The 16618-nt window shown below is 38.8% G+C and overlaps 2 protein-coding genes across 2 annotated transcripts; one reads left to right on the top strand and one right to left on the bottom strand.

Annotated features, from left to right (window-relative positions):
• Positions 1-1214: 1214 nt before the first annotated feature.
• On the bottom strand, positions 1215-3174 carry LOC138881615 (uncharacterized). The gene is made up of 4 exons (XM_070161853.1): positions 3040-3174; positions 2907-2950; positions 2119-2716; positions 1215-1814 (listed from the first exon to the last, which is right to left on the bottom strand). The coding sequence occupies exons 1-4, from the start codon at positions 3172-3174 to the stop codon at positions 1215-1217; spliced, it is 1377 nt and encodes a 458-aa protein (XP_070017954.1).
• Positions 3175-5227: 2053 nt separating this feature from the next.
• LOC104243085 (GABA transporter 1) lies at positions 5228-11875 on the top strand. The gene is made up of 7 exons (XM_009798229.2): positions 5228-5488; positions 7297-7527; positions 8885-8982; positions 9524-9710; positions 9804-9934; positions 10029-10262; positions 11414-11875. Exons 1-7 carry the CDS (start codon positions 5386-5388, stop codon positions 11792-11794), a joined length of 1365 nt encoding a protein of 454 aa, XP_009796531.1. The 5' UTR covers positions 5228-5385; the 3' UTR covers positions 11795-11875.
• The last annotated feature ends 4743 nt before the right edge of the window (positions 11876-16618 follow it).

Here is a 16618-nt window from a genome sequence, read left to right on the forward strand (position 1 = left end):
TGTGTTCCGCGGACTGTAAAATAGAGTCAAACTTCCTCGATTCGGGATTTTAAATCGGTGAGTTAGGACACCATAAATTATCCCAAGTGGCGACTCTGAACTTAAATAAATAATCTCGTTTCGATTATTGTCACTTTAATTGGAAAAACTCCCTTATACCCCTTTCCGGGTAGAAAAAGGAGGTGTGACAACTCACATTCGACCTCATTCGAATCAATCAAAATAATATTCGACCTCGCTCGAATTTCTCACATTCGACCTCGTTCGAATCAATAACTATTACGTTCGACCTCGTTCAAACTAACTAAGAGTAACATTCGACCTCGCTTGAATTAACTCACATTCGACCTCGTTTAAAACAATCAAAATAACATTCGACCTCGCTCGAACTAACTAAGAGTAACATTCAACCTTGCTCGAGGTTCTCACATTCGACCTCGTTCGAATCAATCAAAGTCACGTTCGACCTCATTCAAACTAACTAAGAGTATCATTCGACCTCTGTCGAATGTAACTCACATTCGACCTCGTTCGAATCAATCAAAATAATGTTCAACCTCACTCGAACCAATTAAGAGTAACATTCGACCTCGCTTGAATTAACTCATGTTCGACCTCGTTCGAACTAGCTGAGAGTAACATTCGACCCTGCTCGAATTTAACTCACATTTGACCTCGTTCGAATTAATTAAGGTGGCATTCGACTTTGCTTGAATTAATAAAAATCACATTCCATCTAGCTCGAATTAAGTCACACTCGACCATGTTCGAGTTAACGTCTACCAACACGGTCACGACTAAATCCAAAGTTTTTCCAATCAAGGCAACCAAACGAGGAAAATATCCAAGAGAAAATAGAAGATTCAGAAACAAATAGCAAAAGTAGCATTCCAATTCCAAAAGATAACCTTTACAAGGGCTGAATAGACGCCCACAAAAGTAAAACACAAATTACAAAAAAGCACAACTACTCAATAGCACCGTCCTCGCCGTTAGAGTATTCATCCCCATACCAGGCATCTTGCTTAATCCCGTCCAAGTCCTCATCACCATCATCAGCCCTCGGCGTACCTAGATCATAACCACAAGCGACCCGAGTCGCGCGCCTTAGCACGAGCATCCTCAAACTCAGCCTCAGAAACTCTCTTCGCCGTCATCAAATCCCTGAATATGTCTAACTGGGCTTCGGCATGGATCCACTTCTCGTACAAATTCTATGAAACATCGGGATAAGTGGAAGTGTGAGAGGAGGACGGCTGAGCCAACAGCTGTGCCTTTTCGGCCTCAAGAGCGGCAATCTGATCATTAAGGTTTGAAACATCTTTCTCAAGCCCCCCAATTCGCTCATCAAGTCGTGCCTCCCTTAGCGCGACCATCTCCGCATCATTCATCTGCTCGAACTGGAGGACACGAATGGCATCTTCCAACGCCACTACCTTCACCAAATCCGTCACCCTGGTCTTCTCGGCCTTCTCCAACTCTAACACCTTCTCGATCACCTCGTCACTCAAATTGTTAGCTTTAATCGAACTCTGCTCAAGCTCGGCCCGCAAAGATGCCACTTGGGTTTGAAGGTCTGCACACTCAGCCTCGACCCCCTTGCTCACCTCGAGCTCGTCCTTTTTGACTCTAAGTTCCCCCTCGAGCTCGCTGCATCTATCGATGACTCTCATAAGTTCATCGTCTTTTTGCTTCAGCTCATCCCAAAGGGCCTGGAAGTTGTCGTCTGCACTGAACCGCTTGTAGATCTCACGATTCTTAACACGGTACTCATGGTACTTCCTCTCTATTTTCTTGAAAATAGCTTTCCGCTTCTATTATCGGTGGGCACTTTCAATCCCCAAAATGATGGTCTAATGAAAAAGAGAAAGCAGAAGAGGAAATCAGTATAAAAAGAAAGAAGAATGTAAGGCAAGAGAACTAGAGAGATCGGAAACTTACCCTCAAGGAGATTACAATTATGTCCGACAATAGGGCAGCATTGTTGAACGTTTATAATATCATGCCCTCGGCGTTAGAGCACAGAGGACCCAAAGAGGGAACCACGTTCTCTATATCCACCAGTAAGTCGCGGTCCAAGGGGACGACTATGGTGCGAGTGGATCCCGCTAACCTTACCTCCACCCGAGTAAACCCTTTAGTAAACATCCGCACCTTCTCAGGGTCGACGTCAGAACCGGTCTTATAGTCGTCCACAGCCATACTCTTCCCTTTCTCCTCAGCTGACGAAGGAACGCTAGCCCGTCTTGAGGGTGATGGATCGCTCCTCGACACGGCCTCTGCAGCCTTAGGTAGCCCTCCTTTTTCAACAATGACCTCGGTCAAAGGAGCATCTCCCACAACCTCCGTAAGTGGCGGAGCCATAGTGGGCAAGTCCATTTCACTCTCCGATGCAGCCACGATTAGCCCAGAGTCGCCCTTTGTTGATTTCTCGGCTCTAGTTATCTCGCCGCCAACTTTCACCCTCCTCCTTTTAAGTGGAACCGGTTCCTCCTCACTCGGTGATGACTCATCTACCAAGTGTAACACGGGAGAAGCTGGAATCTCTGCCGTTGGGGCCGCTGACCGACGACTAGGTCTACGCAATACCAGGGTCTGAGAAGAAGTGACCGTCTGAACTGACTTGCCCGCAGTCGCAGCAAGTGAAGACCCCGTCATAGTGCTCGATTGACGGAAGGCAGGGGTAGGAGCCCTCACCCTTCTCGAAGCTCTACGACTTAACAATAACAGCAGAAGTTAAGCCAACTCCACTATAAAAGAAAATAGAAGGAAAATAAAATAACATGAAGGTCGAGTTATTAAGTTCAAAATAAATGACTCACCGGCACGGAAGGCTTGCGCCCAAACTTATTGTGGAACGTCGACCATTCATGGACCCCCACCGTATAGGGCAAGACCTGACTTACCCAGTCATGAATGTCTGCAACCAATGAAGGTGGATCTTTCTCGGCTACACAAAGAAAAAGAGGAACAAATACGCTAAAATCGAGATAAACGAAACAACAATTGGCAAAAGTACTTATGGGCAAAGTTCCATACTTCAGGGAACCCATCGGGGTTTGCCATCACGTGCTCGGTCTTGATATAGAAAAAGTTGCACCAAAATCGACGATTGGCCTTATCGTCCATCTTCACCACCAATTCTTTGCTCCCACACTGGCGAAGGTGTAACATCGTACCCCTATAGAAACTTGGCGCGAAGAGGTGCAGTAGATAGCAAATAGAGATCCCGCGGTTGGCCATTTTCGCATACTTTACCAACATACAGAAGAGTTTATAAATGTAAGGGGGAGATGAGCTGGACAGATGCCATAATAACGGCAGAATTCTTCCGCCAACAGAGAAAGAGGAAGAGAATAGCCCACATAAAACAGATATGCATAGAACGCGCAATATCCAGTGCGATGAACCTGTACCGTATCGCGACCAGCCGAGATTCGATCGATGTGGGCCGGGATGTTAAACTTGGCCCTAATCTCAGCGAAGGCGACCGTGTCCATTTCAGATTCCACAGGTTCAGACTCGTCTGCGGGCAGCTTTGAGAAGTCCGACTTGGCTTTGTCATTACGAGGAATTATTTCCTCTACAGTGGGAAAGCTTTCGTCCTCAGCAACGATGGTAGCCCCATCGTCAAGAGGAGGCATTCTCACTGCTAGTGGGATTGGGTTAGAAGCCTCAGCAGAGCTAGAAGATGCGTTGACCATTCTTAGTTGCATGTAAGTGCAGAAAGTACAAACTCGAGAGAGGTAGGAGTAGTAGAAATCGGTCAAGTCAGAAAAGAGAACAAGGGTGAAAAAATGAATGCAACGGGAGCAAGAGTACAGGAAGAAGAAGAAGAGAGGAAAATATGAAAGTTCAAATGCCAAAAAACATAAAGGACCATACCAAGGGTTTCCAATCCCTATTTATAGAGAACACAGACACCTTAACCGAGAAAACCAACCACTGATATGCAAATATCGAAACGACGGGGTGCGGGAAGCGATGCATGAATAATAATGACCTGTGATGCTGTGACGTCAGTCTGAACCAACGTCACGATAAGTGTGGCCTACAAAACGCCACATCACCATCTCAACCGTGGTCTTTACTATTCGACCTGCCCACATGAATTTCTTGACTACGACTAGTGAAGTCCGCTCACCGAGGTCGGCCAAAAGACAACCTCGATAAGCGGAGGGACTAATTGTATAGGTCAAAATTCGACTGAGGAAATTCAGCACGAAGAGGTGATTATCATGAGTTATTCGTGATTATCATGAGCAATTTGGCCGAGGCCGACCAGTGATTAACAGAACTTGTTGCTAAGCAGTCAGTCACGGCTGAGGTCGAGTATTACGAGCAGTAGTAGCGGCTAGTTTTGTATTGGGATCCTCAGAGAGAATATTCCATTGAATATTCTCTGTATTTGTACTTTTAGGGTACTTTGGGGGATGTCCCATATAAAAGGAATGAGAGATAAGGCAAAATATATGTAATGTTCTAGGTGATAAGAACTCTTTTGAAAAGCAAGCTCTCAAGATAAATACAAAGAACACCTTTCTAAAGAGATTCGTCTTTTTGGATTATTCCTTATCATTTCCACCGGATCCGAGAAAGTTTTCAATATTCTTATAGTTTCTTGTCACTCATCATTGTCAGCGGGAGGAATCATCTACCTCATTCAATATTGGGTGAATTTTCCTCTTTATTTACATTTGGTGTCATTTATTGTCATTTAATATTTCATACTTCTAACACATTATTGCATTCGAAGCATTTAATGTATAGTGCATTAGATCTGCTTCATCCCTGCCTACATCTCCTACATTGCTTATCTTAGATTTGAAATTATTATATTCAACTAGGATTAACCTCTTAAATAACCGATTAATTAGTTTAGCCAAAGATTATCATTTTTTGGTCAAACACTACCCACTAAGAATTTTGCTGGGATAGATGATCCATCCACCCATAGCTAGTGGTCTCTAGTTCGAGCATGATAATAAAAAAATCATGAAAAGGAATTCATTTACGAGGTGCATATCCGAATTAGTCAACGTCCATTGCAGTTACCGAACAACAGTTACCGAACAACAGATGAGAAACCAAAATTTTAAAAAAACTCCAGCTAGACTCCTTTTCTTTTTCAGTTGGGCTATCAAGAAACAAGTGGGTAGATGGAAGTAGATACCGCTATATATAAACTTCCATACTGTCATAATTTTCTTAAATCATCTCCATATCATCTCCACTCCTTTAAAGAACAAAAACATTAAAAAGAGAAGGGAGAGGTGGTGTTGTTAAAAAGAGAAGGGAGAGGTGGTGTTTTGGAGAAGATATATATAAACAAATAGTAGTGTACATATAATTATATATACACATATTATTTGCTAAAGAGAGAAGATGGGAACAGTTGGAGAAAAAGATATTAAGATCAGTAGAGTTTCTTCACATGATCATGGAAAAGAGCTTGATGCTGGTGCCCTCTTTGTTCTTAAATCCAAAGGTTATATCTTATATCTATATTCTGTATATATTCCATATTTCATATGTATATCTTTTCCCTTTCTTTCTTTGTTTTTTTCTTACATTTCCCAATCGTAATGCTTTATTTCCCATCCCTTATCATTCTCCTTCTTTTCTTCTTTTTTTAAAAAAAATAGTTGTATAGGAAACCTTGGCATAACTTATAAAGTTATTGTCATGTGACCAGGAAGTCATGGGTTTGAACCGTTGAAACAGCCTCTTACAGAAATATAGGATAAGGCTGCGTACAATAAACCCTTGTGGTCCGGCCTTTCCCGAACCTTGTGCATAGCAGGAGCTTAGTGTATCGGGCTGCCTTTTTATTTTTGTAGTTGTATCGCTTTGACTCAAACTTTTTTTTAAGTTTACTGTCTTCAATTCTATGTCTATTTCCAACCTATCCTTCAAACAAGCTGAACATAGTACTTTTCAATTAATAGAAAAGTCATCACATAACTAAAAGATTCTTTAAACACTATTGTAATTAATGTCATATTATAATTGGAACAAGAAACAATTTAAGCCATAGTTTCAAACTTTCTTGTTTTATGGTGGGGTTTCTTTTGGCCGTTTCTCTGATTCCATATACTTACTGTAGTCCTCAACTACTATCAATCATTAATGTGCTAAAGCTTTAAATTTTGATGGTCAGAGACAAAGAAATATAATAAGGATGGTCTTATATAACCAAATATGTCTTGTTCTATGACATGATATGTTAATTGATAGGATATGATGTTGTTGAGCCACGCACTTACTATTGCTGCCATATAATACCTACTCAATTGATGTTTTTTCTTAAAATTTATACTGTATAAATATGATCTAAACAAACTTTTTAAGAATATTTAAATATTTGAATCCCCTTAAAATAAGAGAAGTACACGTTCAAATATCAAGTGATGCATATTATATTATTAGTATTTTGACTTCTCTTGTAAGAATTTCTGGCCCCGTCATTACCTCCATATATATACTTGACAAAAAAAATTGTGATACACAAAATAGATGAACTTATTATATAAAAAAAGCAAGAATATAATTTATAAAACTTGATTCATGACCTTTAGTTATACCAAGAAATTTATAGTTTAAAAAATAAATAGTTTAGTTCTATCTAGGTACTTGAGAATCTCAGCAGAAGTACTTCATAGTTTATTCTTGACCAGCTTGATTCGAGTTGGCTAGGGTTCTTGCCACAACTAGTCCATTAGATTTTTTCCTCTAATTTATTTGTTAGAAAATTCAAATACTATTAAAGTGGGACAACTCTAATAAACTTCACCTACTACCACAACTGAATTAAAAAATTTCGATCGTCAGACTTAGCTAAGCTAATCGTCAATATTGTTGACTGTCTGACCAAGTTATACATCTTAAGGAAACATCACAAACATCCTCTTACAGAAATGCAGATTAAAGGTGCGTACAGGGCGAATATAGTGTTCTGTCGGTGGGTTCAATGAACCCATAATTTTTGACGCGGAGTAAGAATTTATATGTAAAAATTCATTAAAATTGCAAAAAAAAATATAGATATGAACCCAAAACTTTAAAAATATAATGAATTCAATGCAAAAAAAAACCTTTAAAGTTGAACTCATAGGATTTAAATCCTGGATCTGCCTCAGCTGCGTACGATAGACCCTTGTGGTCCAGCCCTTTCCTGAACCTCGCACATAGCGGGAGCTTAGTGCATCGGACCGCCATTTTTATGTGTAGCGCCAATATTTAGTTTTGAAGTGAGTTTCCTATTAAACGGGAATTAAGGTTTTAATTTTGTTGCAGGATCATGGGTGCATTGTGGTTACCACTTGACAACTTCAATAGTAGCTCCTCCTTTGTTAAGTCTTCCTTTTGCCTTTGTTTCACTTGGATGGTGGGGCGGTATCCTGTGTCTTGTCATCGGAGCTCTGGTCACATTTTACTCATATAACCTCTTGTCTAGGGTTCTCGAACACCACGCTCAGCTCGGCCGCCGCCATCTCCGGTTCCGCGACATGGCCAACGACATTTTAGGTATGTAACGACGTTTACACCTTAAACTTTGATATTCGACGTATAAAACTTTTAAATCTAAAATTCAGTTACTTAACTATTTTATATAGTAAATGCAGAATATTAACCTAAAAATAAGTAACCTACCACAATACATAAACATATAATATGATAAATGTAGAAAAGAAAAAGTAGAAATTTGTATGTTTGTTTCATATTTATGTGATGTGATGTGATGTACATTAAAGGAACCAGAATGGGGTCATTGCGACTTGCGAGTCGTTGGTGTGTGATTAAGAAATTGAGTTATTGCTACAGTAAAATTTAATAATTTTTTATAGTATTTGAAGATTTGCACAAAAGAAATATTGATATACAAGTAGGATTATTCTATATGAAAAAAGTTGTTTCCAAAATTTATTGTAAGTGATCAAATGTGTTTTCACATTTGATGTATCCAATATTGCAACGTTTTGAGTTGCCTGCATCTTTTCTTCTTTGCTTTGTGTTTCTCTTTTTCGTTTTCTTTCCTTTTTGAGATTTCCTTTAATTTTGAGCAGCCACCAAGTTTGAAGAGTCATGCTTAACAAGGAGTATTAATCTTCATGAGCTATAAGCTTTTGTAATCATTAAAAAAAGGATTTATAATAAGTTACCATAAGTCAAACTAGACGGAGAATAACCTGCAAATTTTAATTCTCGAAAGCGAGTGAATCAGTCTTCTTATACCTCTTTCCTCCGTTTGTTGTCTCGTTATATAGTTTTGAATAATTTTTATATTGAAATTTGTTGCTTTAAATATGTAATCCGAATAAGACTCGTGAGTTGATTTTCTTAACAGAATTTAGCCCCCACCTGTATTTAGCACAATCACTTTCCGTTGGCCAAATCGACTTTTCTTTTTCTTCCTTTCATGTCTTATCTTTGGGCCCATAACTGCTACTTGATTGTAGAATTTTCTAATGAAATTAGTGATCACGAAGTGTTGGAACATTATATTTCCAATTTAATAATTTCTCTTTGACCACCAACGAGAAAATTTGCAGATAAAGTTGAAGTGTTCGTCCTTAATAAATTGCTTCAATTGAAGAACAAAAAAAGTTATAATATAGGCGATATCAATTGATAAGATTAAGTTTAGTTATATTAGTATGTTTACTTTAATTACATCTAATGACTTTTTAAAGTCTTTTATTACTGTCAGATATTTATATGTCAGTAAAAAATATTCTTTTTGGACTAAGATAAACGGTGTAGTATTCTTTTTCAATTCCAACTTCGCATACCTGTATGAAACCAGTACATTTTCTTGAAAGCTCTTACGTATTTATTTACTGGTAATTATCTGGATTTACCCAATAGCGATGAAATATTACAGGACCAAGGTGGGGCAAATATTATGTGGGACCAATTCAATTTATGGTATGCTATGGTGCTGTCATAGGTTCCACTCTTCTGGGAGGACAATGTATGAAAGTAAGTTCTTGAACCAAAACTAAGCCAACTTTTGGGAGGATACTAAATTAAGTAATTATCACAAGGATGGAGGTTTAATTTTTAGGCACTGACCGTATAAAAAGTATTTACACAAAGGGGCGTTCATGGTTCGGTTTGGATCTGTTTTCCTTTTAAAAAATCAAATCATTTAAATCGGTTATTCAAATATTAGAACCAAACTAAACCAATTAACTAGGTTTTTTATAGGTTCGATTTATATATGTCGGTTTTATCGGTACAAGTTACATACTGATGATACAATAATCTTTATATTATCAGTGGATATAACATAAATCCCATAAAGAGGGCAAAAAGAGCAGCTCGGTGCACTAAGCTCCCTCTATACGCGGGGTCCGAGGAAGGTTCGGACTATAAAGGTCTATTGTATGCAACCTTACCCTACATTTTTGCAAGAGACTGTTTCCACTGCTTAAACCCGTAACCTCCTGATTCCACATAAAGAATAGCAATAATTTTCTTATAAGTAACTCTTTATCTTTCTCTTTTTTTCTTTTGGCAGGCAATATATTTGTTGTTAAACCCAAGTGGGACTATGAAGCTATATGAATTTGTAGTCATATTTGGAGGCCTAATGTTGGTCTTAGCTCAAATGCCATCTTTTCACTCACTTAGGCATATCAACTTGATTTCTCTGCTACTTTGCCTTGCCTATAGTGCTTGTGCCACAGCTGGTTCCATTTACATAGGTATTTTATTTCTATTGCAAAGGCTTATACATTTATTTTTACCAACACTTATTTTTGCAATAATTATGTAACAACTCCTAATATATTTCCCAGGAAATTCATCTAAGGGACCAGAGAAAGACTATTCGATCAATAGCGATAAGGAAACGCGCATTTTTGGCATTTTTAATGCAATTGCTATTATTGCCACCACATTTGGAAATGGCATAATTCCTGAAATTCAGGTTAGTTGATACAAGAATAAATATTAAGATATTCGAGAAATTCAAATATTTAAAAATTATACGAAAAGTACTATACGTTGCAATGTGATTACAGGCAACAATAGCGCCGCCGGTGAAAGGGAAGATGTTTAAAGGGCTATGCATTTGTTACGCCATGCTATCAACAACTTTTTTCAGTGTAGCCATTTCTGGATATTGGGCATTTGGGAACAAAGCTGAGGGCCTCATTCTCAGCAACTTTACACATAATGGCCAGAATCTTGTCCCAAAGTCATTTATCTTCATCACTAACATTTTCACCATTCTCCAATTGTCCGCTGTTGCTGTGGTATGTACATTCTCTATGCATTCTGAAAAAGAAAAAAAATACTTTCCCCTCTCCATGCCCCTAAAAGAAAAGAATTTAACTTTTATATATTTACAGTATAAAATAATATTTATTTTATTAGGTCATTTAAAATATAATTATAGGTAATTCACTTGTAATAAGTGGTAGTCAAAGGTTTTTTTGCCAAAATTAAGGTGTTTGACCAAGCTTTTTGAAGGAAAAAAAATACTTTTGAGTAGAAGCAGAAGTATTTTTGAAGAATCAGAGAAAAATAGATTCTCTCCAAAAACACTTTTTTGAAAACCACTTTTGAGAAAAATACGCTTAGAAGTACTTTTTAAAAGCTTGGCCAAATACTAATTGTTGCTCAAAATGCTTTTCAAATTAATTAGCCAAACACAAATTACTTCTCACCAAAAATACTTTTTTGAAAAGTACTTTTGAGAAAAGCGTTTTTCAAAATAAGCAAATTTTAAAAATTTGGTCAAACATGCTATTAAATAGTTTCCCACCCAACATAAATAGCGGGCGAATGTATATATTAGTGTATAATATATGTATATTGGCTAGCGGTTGTAAATATTTTGGCCAAAGGGTCAAAGTGTTAAAAGCCCTTAGTTTCCTAAAACTTAAGGCATATTATAACTGCTTTAACAGGATAATTTATAATGATAGTATAAGAAAATTTTACATTGTAAGTATATAGAAGTTGAGGATTTAGCTTATATATGTAAAGAATATTGCGCTATCTATTGTGACGCACAAAACCTGCCTTATTTTTAAGACTATTAATTCCATTTTTTTTGTAACAAGTACTTGTTATTATCTATAGGTGACTTAAGAATATAAAAGTTCTTTTCTGCAAGAGGTTGTTTCCACGGATAAAAGTTAAATTAAATCCGAAATAAAGGGCAGCCCGGTGCACTAAGCTCCCGCTATGCGCCGAGTCCGGGAAAGGGCCAGATCACACGGGTCTACTATGCGCAACCTTACCCTGCATTTCTGCAAGAGGTTGTTTCCACGGATTAAACTCGTGACCTCCTGGTCACATGACAACAACTTTACCAGTTACGCCAAGGCTCCCCTTCTAAATCCGAAATAAAGGATTTCACTTTAATACTTGGTGTCATGGTATGGTTTATTTGCTGCAGGTGTATTTGCAGCCAACAAATGAAGTACTAGAGAGAACATTTGCTGATCCAAAGAGCAGTGAATTTTCTACCAGAAATATAATTCCAAGACTAATATCTCGATCAGTTTCAGTAATCATATCGACTACAATAGCAGCAATGCTTCCATTCTTTGGAGATATAAATGCAGTGATTGGAGCATTTGGTTTCTTGCCTCTTGACTTTGTGTTGCCTGTTATCTTCTACAACTTGACATTCAAACCATCAAAGAGAAGACCTATTTTCTGGTTTAACATGGCAATAGCCCTTGTTTTTTCAGTCTTAGGAGTCATAGCTGCTGTTGCTGCAGTCAGACAAATTAGTCTTGATGCCAAAACATATCGATTATTCGCAAATGTCTAAGCAAATGAACTAGTCCTATGATAGTATCATTTTCTTCTATTCAAATTATAACTAGTCGTAGGACATCTTGCTGCCTACGTATACGTTATAATGTAGAAAAGAAATATATAATATAAATTGAGCACAAACACATTCTTGAATATAATTTGAACCTGTATCATATACAGTTTGACTTGGTGGATATTGTCCGTAGCTCATATTCCACTGTCTTAAAGCAAGTTACCACTCTTTTGAGTGTTGATTACTTAGAAATGGATCATAGCTACCAAAAAAAATCAATTCAAATAAGAGCATTCTTGACTTATAATACCTAGGAAAAATGGCTCAAACAAATTACCAAATGAATGTTTCTTCAGAAAGAAAGAATTAGAAGAGTGATGAAGACATCCCCAAAATCATTAGAATTCTTCATCGTGCTATCTCGGAAGCAGGAACGAATGTAGCCTTTTGGCTGCAGGTTCATTTGAACCCATAACTTTGGACACGAAGTATAGCTAGATATGTATGTAAAAACTTACTAAAATCTCAATAAATATTATATTTGAACCCATAATTTTAATGGTATAATCAATTTTGTGCAAAGTTGAAGCCATTAAATTTCAATCCTGAATACGCTTCTGCTCAGAAGCTAACATGATCATTCTTTCTCCAATTTCAAAGGAGGCAATGGTTCAGAGTTTTCTTCTTGGGGATGGTTCAAACTCATCCCTTGAGGTTCAGATTGCTCTTCTTGATATTTCCTTTGCGTGTTTTCTTTGAATGTACCGGCAATAACCTATAAAAAATGGTATATTAGTATATGGGTTTATATTTGTACGTTGGCACGTAAACAATTTTTATTCTATCAAGTTTAATTGGCCTACAATAACAAGTAATTCTCCTTATCAAATTTAGGTGGCATATATCAAGGACCTAAGTAGTCCAATCTTCATACATTAAGGATCATTTTGATCATTTTCTCTTTAATTTACTATTGACAATAGTTTAAGATATAGGAAGAGTCAAACTAGAGCTACTTAAAAAAGTGTAGAAGTATAGGAGAGATAGGTGAGAGAGGCTCTGACTTCTCTCTTCAATTATTATATCCTCCTAATATGGTCCCACCCCCACCCCTGTACTGGACCCACTCCCCTCACCACTACGAAAATCGCCCTACACACTGGATCCCACAGTAGCACCAATGGATATAGAAGCTTCTTCAATGAAGAACTGCTTCAAAGAAGTCCTAGCGGACAACCACTTGACAAAGTCAAGCGTCTAGCACCCAAGTTACCACCAAGTGGAGGTAGCTCTAAAAGCTCCATTGGAAGAAGAAAATACTGAGGAAACCTTCCTAACCCATGACCAAAAAATGAGAATCTACAACTCTTGGAGATTCTCAGTGATCATCAAAGTATTTGGGAAGAAAATTCTCCATCATCTACCCAAACCAAAGCTACAACAACTATGGTGCCCAGTGAGCACCTAACGATCATTGACTTGGCCTGGTACTTTTTCATAGTGAAGTTTCAAGAAAAAGTTAATATGGAAAAGGTCCTGCATGGAGTCCCATTGTTCATTATAGGCCATTTCCTCTCGGTCCGAAATTGGGAACCCAATTTTGTTCCGAAAAAGTCCAAGATCCAATCAACCTCTATATGGATCAGGTTGCCCCAATTACCCACCGAGTTCTTCGACAAGGAGATTCTATAAAGAGTGGAAAGAAAAGTGGGGATACTATTGAAGGTCTATCCTTTCACATCTACATTTTCAGAGGCAAATATGCACGGATTTGCATCTCCCCATAGACATCCCACTTAGAACTTCCGTCGTAATTGGAGAGCACATGCAGCAAATTGAATACGAGGGAGGGAATATTATGTAAGAGGTGTGGGAAGATAGGCCACACAACGGGGAAATGCACGGCTACACAAACTCTGGAACCATCTGAGAAGCCGAAATCATCTACGGCGGAACCACAACCAAAGGGAGGCAACGATTGGATAACAGTGGAGTTCCTAAGATGGACCAGAAGGAAAGCAAGAGCATACTATCCACCAAAAGAATAACACACGGTTGAGAAGGCAAGTGGAAGGGAAAACATTCATGTATCATTGGCGACAGGTAAGTTTGTCGTCCTTGGGGACTTGGGGGAAAGTGAGGCCAGGGCTGAAACCCTAACGAGCCAAAGAGCCCAGGACCAACGAAAAGACAATGGGGCCAAGATTTTGAGCCTAGATGGGCCAAAGGACTTGGGTCGAGAATGGGATGGTCAAACAAACCTTGACCGAGTTTTAAACCCATTTAAGGTTAAGGCATTTAACCTACAACCTGGGCACGTGCCTAAACCCAATACTAAGAATGCTCACATGAAACCCACATACCAAAACCAAACACGCTCCTCTCTAAAAGAGCATATGTTCTAATGGAAAGTGGAAATTGCTAATAGAGGTAAGTTTAATATACTCGCCCAATCCAAAAATGATACCATCCATCTTCCCTAAGGATCATATCATGGGTTCCACGACTAGAGTCAAATCTACATGTGATAGCCTCAGATTTGCTGAAGGAGAAAGAGAGTTTCTCTCTCTAAGAGAACTACCTACTTAGAACTCTATTTCTCCTCTCCCCTCCCACTATATTGACCCTTCAAATAAATTGGCAGTACCCATCACCTCTGAAATATTTGTAATGATGAGAAAACTTTGTGCACAAAATCCAACTAAGGCAAATGAAGCCTTAAAAACTACTAAAGGATGCCTTCTACAATCCAACATTGTTCTACCCCCCCCCCCCTTACTCCGATGGTAAACAATCAAAATAACATGCAAACTCCCCTCCGTTTCTCCAGACCCAGATCTTAGAAGGGGAACCATTGCCTCTAATGGTGATAATAACCCTACTACTACCGGACCACCTTCCCACCTCTTGGATTGAAATGGTACTGGAGGGAGCATCCATTCCACTGACTCTCTTAATAGGGTCCTTATTAATCACTGTGGTAATCCATAACCCTCATTACTTAGCCAAGGTAGTCATTATATGCCTCAATCATGCAATGTTGAACTATGGGCACCAACTATGGCTGGCAACCTTGATACAAGCTGAGGTGGCACTCAGCTAACAACAATGACACCAACCCAGCTGAGTGCCCTGATGGATTAGATCAACAACTCCCTTCCCTTCTTCCCCTTAGTAACACCAGGGGAGGAGATTGTAAGCCCCACATTCTCCCAATGGACACCAACATGGACCATGACCCCACCATCTAGAGAAACCCAAATAGCAGGATCAAAAAATGTCCACGAGCACCTACAAGCCTCCAACACAGAGCTGGAGGCCCAGATTGCAAAGTTGGGAGTACCAAAACAAAGGCAATGCTCCTACAACAAGAGGAGTTAATAGAGTTCAAAAGACCTGGGGAGAAATACTTATCGCACTATGCCCAAAGAGTATGAAATTGTGCGGGGTAAGCCTAAGATTAGCCTCAAATCCAAACTCAGGAGACTCAGCTATAAGACTAAGCCCAGTTCTGATATAGGAAGACAAACAAGCCAGCTCTTTACAAGTGAACTTGGAGGACAATCCTGTGAAAGGGAAGGCTAAATGCCTGAAAAGGACGTCCTCACCACACAACAAGTTGTTAATGAATTTCTTCATTTGGAATGCTAGGGGTGCCAACAGTAGTGAGTTTAGGAGGCACTGAGCTGAGATGGTCAAAATGCACAAGCCTGCTATGCTAGTCCTCCTAGAAACTAGGATGACTAAGCACAAACACCTGATTCATGAACTGGAATTCTCTGGGCAAATCCAAAGCCCAGCTATTGGCCTGTCTGGAGGCATAGTCATCATGTGGAAGGATGATCTGCTCAAAATTGATAAAGTTTTCACCACATCCCAGGGCATTAATATCATGGTCAAGGTAATCCAATCTTTCAACTCTTAGCTTTTCACTATTGTTTATGCTAGCAACACTTATGCACTTAGAAGAAACCTCTAGTAGCAGCTCAGAACTATACCTGATACCTATCATGGAAGCTAGCTAGTAGGGGGACTTCAATGAAGTCCTGAGAGCTAGAGACAAGTATGGGGGAAATTGTATCTCTGCTCCTCGGGCTAATATCTTCTAGCAATGCATAAATCAATGTAAGCTGATTGATCTTGGTTTCAAAGGTAGCAAATTTACCAGGACTAATATGAGATATAGGAATAGAAGTCAGTTAATCCTGGAAAGACTATACATATGTCTTGCTAATGAGGATTGGATCCAAGAATTCCCTTCTAGTATAATTATCCACCTTCTTAGAACTCACTCTGATCACGACCCTATGCTAATCAATCTTGGTTCAGGTCCAGCAGCCTCTCTAAACCATTTAGATTTGAGCCTATATTGTGCAGCCACCCCTCCATCACCAATGTGGTGTAGCAGGCCTATGAGAGTAACTGTAACCTACTTGAGGGAACTATCAAATTCCAAGACCAAGTTACTACTTGGAACAAGATAGATAACATCTTCCATAAGAAGAAACATCTTCTAGCTAGGCTAGGAGGTATCCAGAAATCCAATGCATATCCCTTCAACCCTTACCTTCAACATCTAGAGTGTCAACTCCTAGAAAACTATTCAGTCATTCTGAGAAGTGAAGAGGAATTCTGGAAAATTAAATCTAGGATAAACTGGCTAATGGAGGAAGATGCTAACACGAAGTTCCTCCACATCTCCACTCTCAATAGGAGAAGAAGGAATAGGATTCTGTCCCTCCACAATGAGGCAGAGGATTGGATAGATGACCATAAGGGAATTGAAGATGCCATATTCCAGTTCTATTTATCCCTATTCATCAC

The sequence above is a fragment of the Nicotiana sylvestris genome, chromosome 11 (assembly GCF_000393655.2).
Source record: "Nicotiana sylvestris chromosome 11, ASM39365v2, whole genome shotgun sequence".
Classification (NCBI taxonomy): domain Eukaryota; kingdom Viridiplantae; phylum Streptophyta; class Magnoliopsida; order Solanales; family Solanaceae; genus Nicotiana; species Nicotiana sylvestris.

What these genes read in the sequence shown, in the direction of transcription:
- LOC138881615 (XM_070161853.1), bottom strand. Translation starts at nt 3,174, where the DNA reads ATGTTACACCTTCGCCAGTGTGGGAGCAAAGAATTGGTGGTGAAGATG. An exon ending in ACCCCGATGGGTTCCCTGAA is followed by an intron (nt 2,951 to 3,039) that starts GTATGGAACTTT and finishes TTCTTTGTGTAG; the next exon opens with CCGAGAAAGATCCACCTTCA. An exon ending in TTGCAGACATTCATGACTGG is followed by an intron (nt 2,717 to 2,906) that starts GTAAGTCAGGTC and finishes GTTATTGTTAAG; the next exon opens with TCGTAGAGCTTCGAGAAGGG.
- LOC104243085 (XM_009798229.2), top strand. Translation starts at nt 5,386, where the DNA reads ATGGGAACAGTTGGAGAAAAAGATATTAAGATCAGTAGAGTTTCTTCA. An exon ending in TGGGAGGACAATGTATGAAA is followed by an intron (nt 8,983 to 9,523) that starts GTAAGTTCTTGA and finishes TTCTTTTGGCAG; the next exon opens with GCAATATATTTGTTGTTAAA. An exon ending in AATTGTCCGCTGTTGCTGTG is followed by an intron (nt 10,263 to 11,413) that starts GTATGTACATTC and finishes TATTTGCTGCAG; the next exon opens with GTGTATTTGCAGCCAACAAA.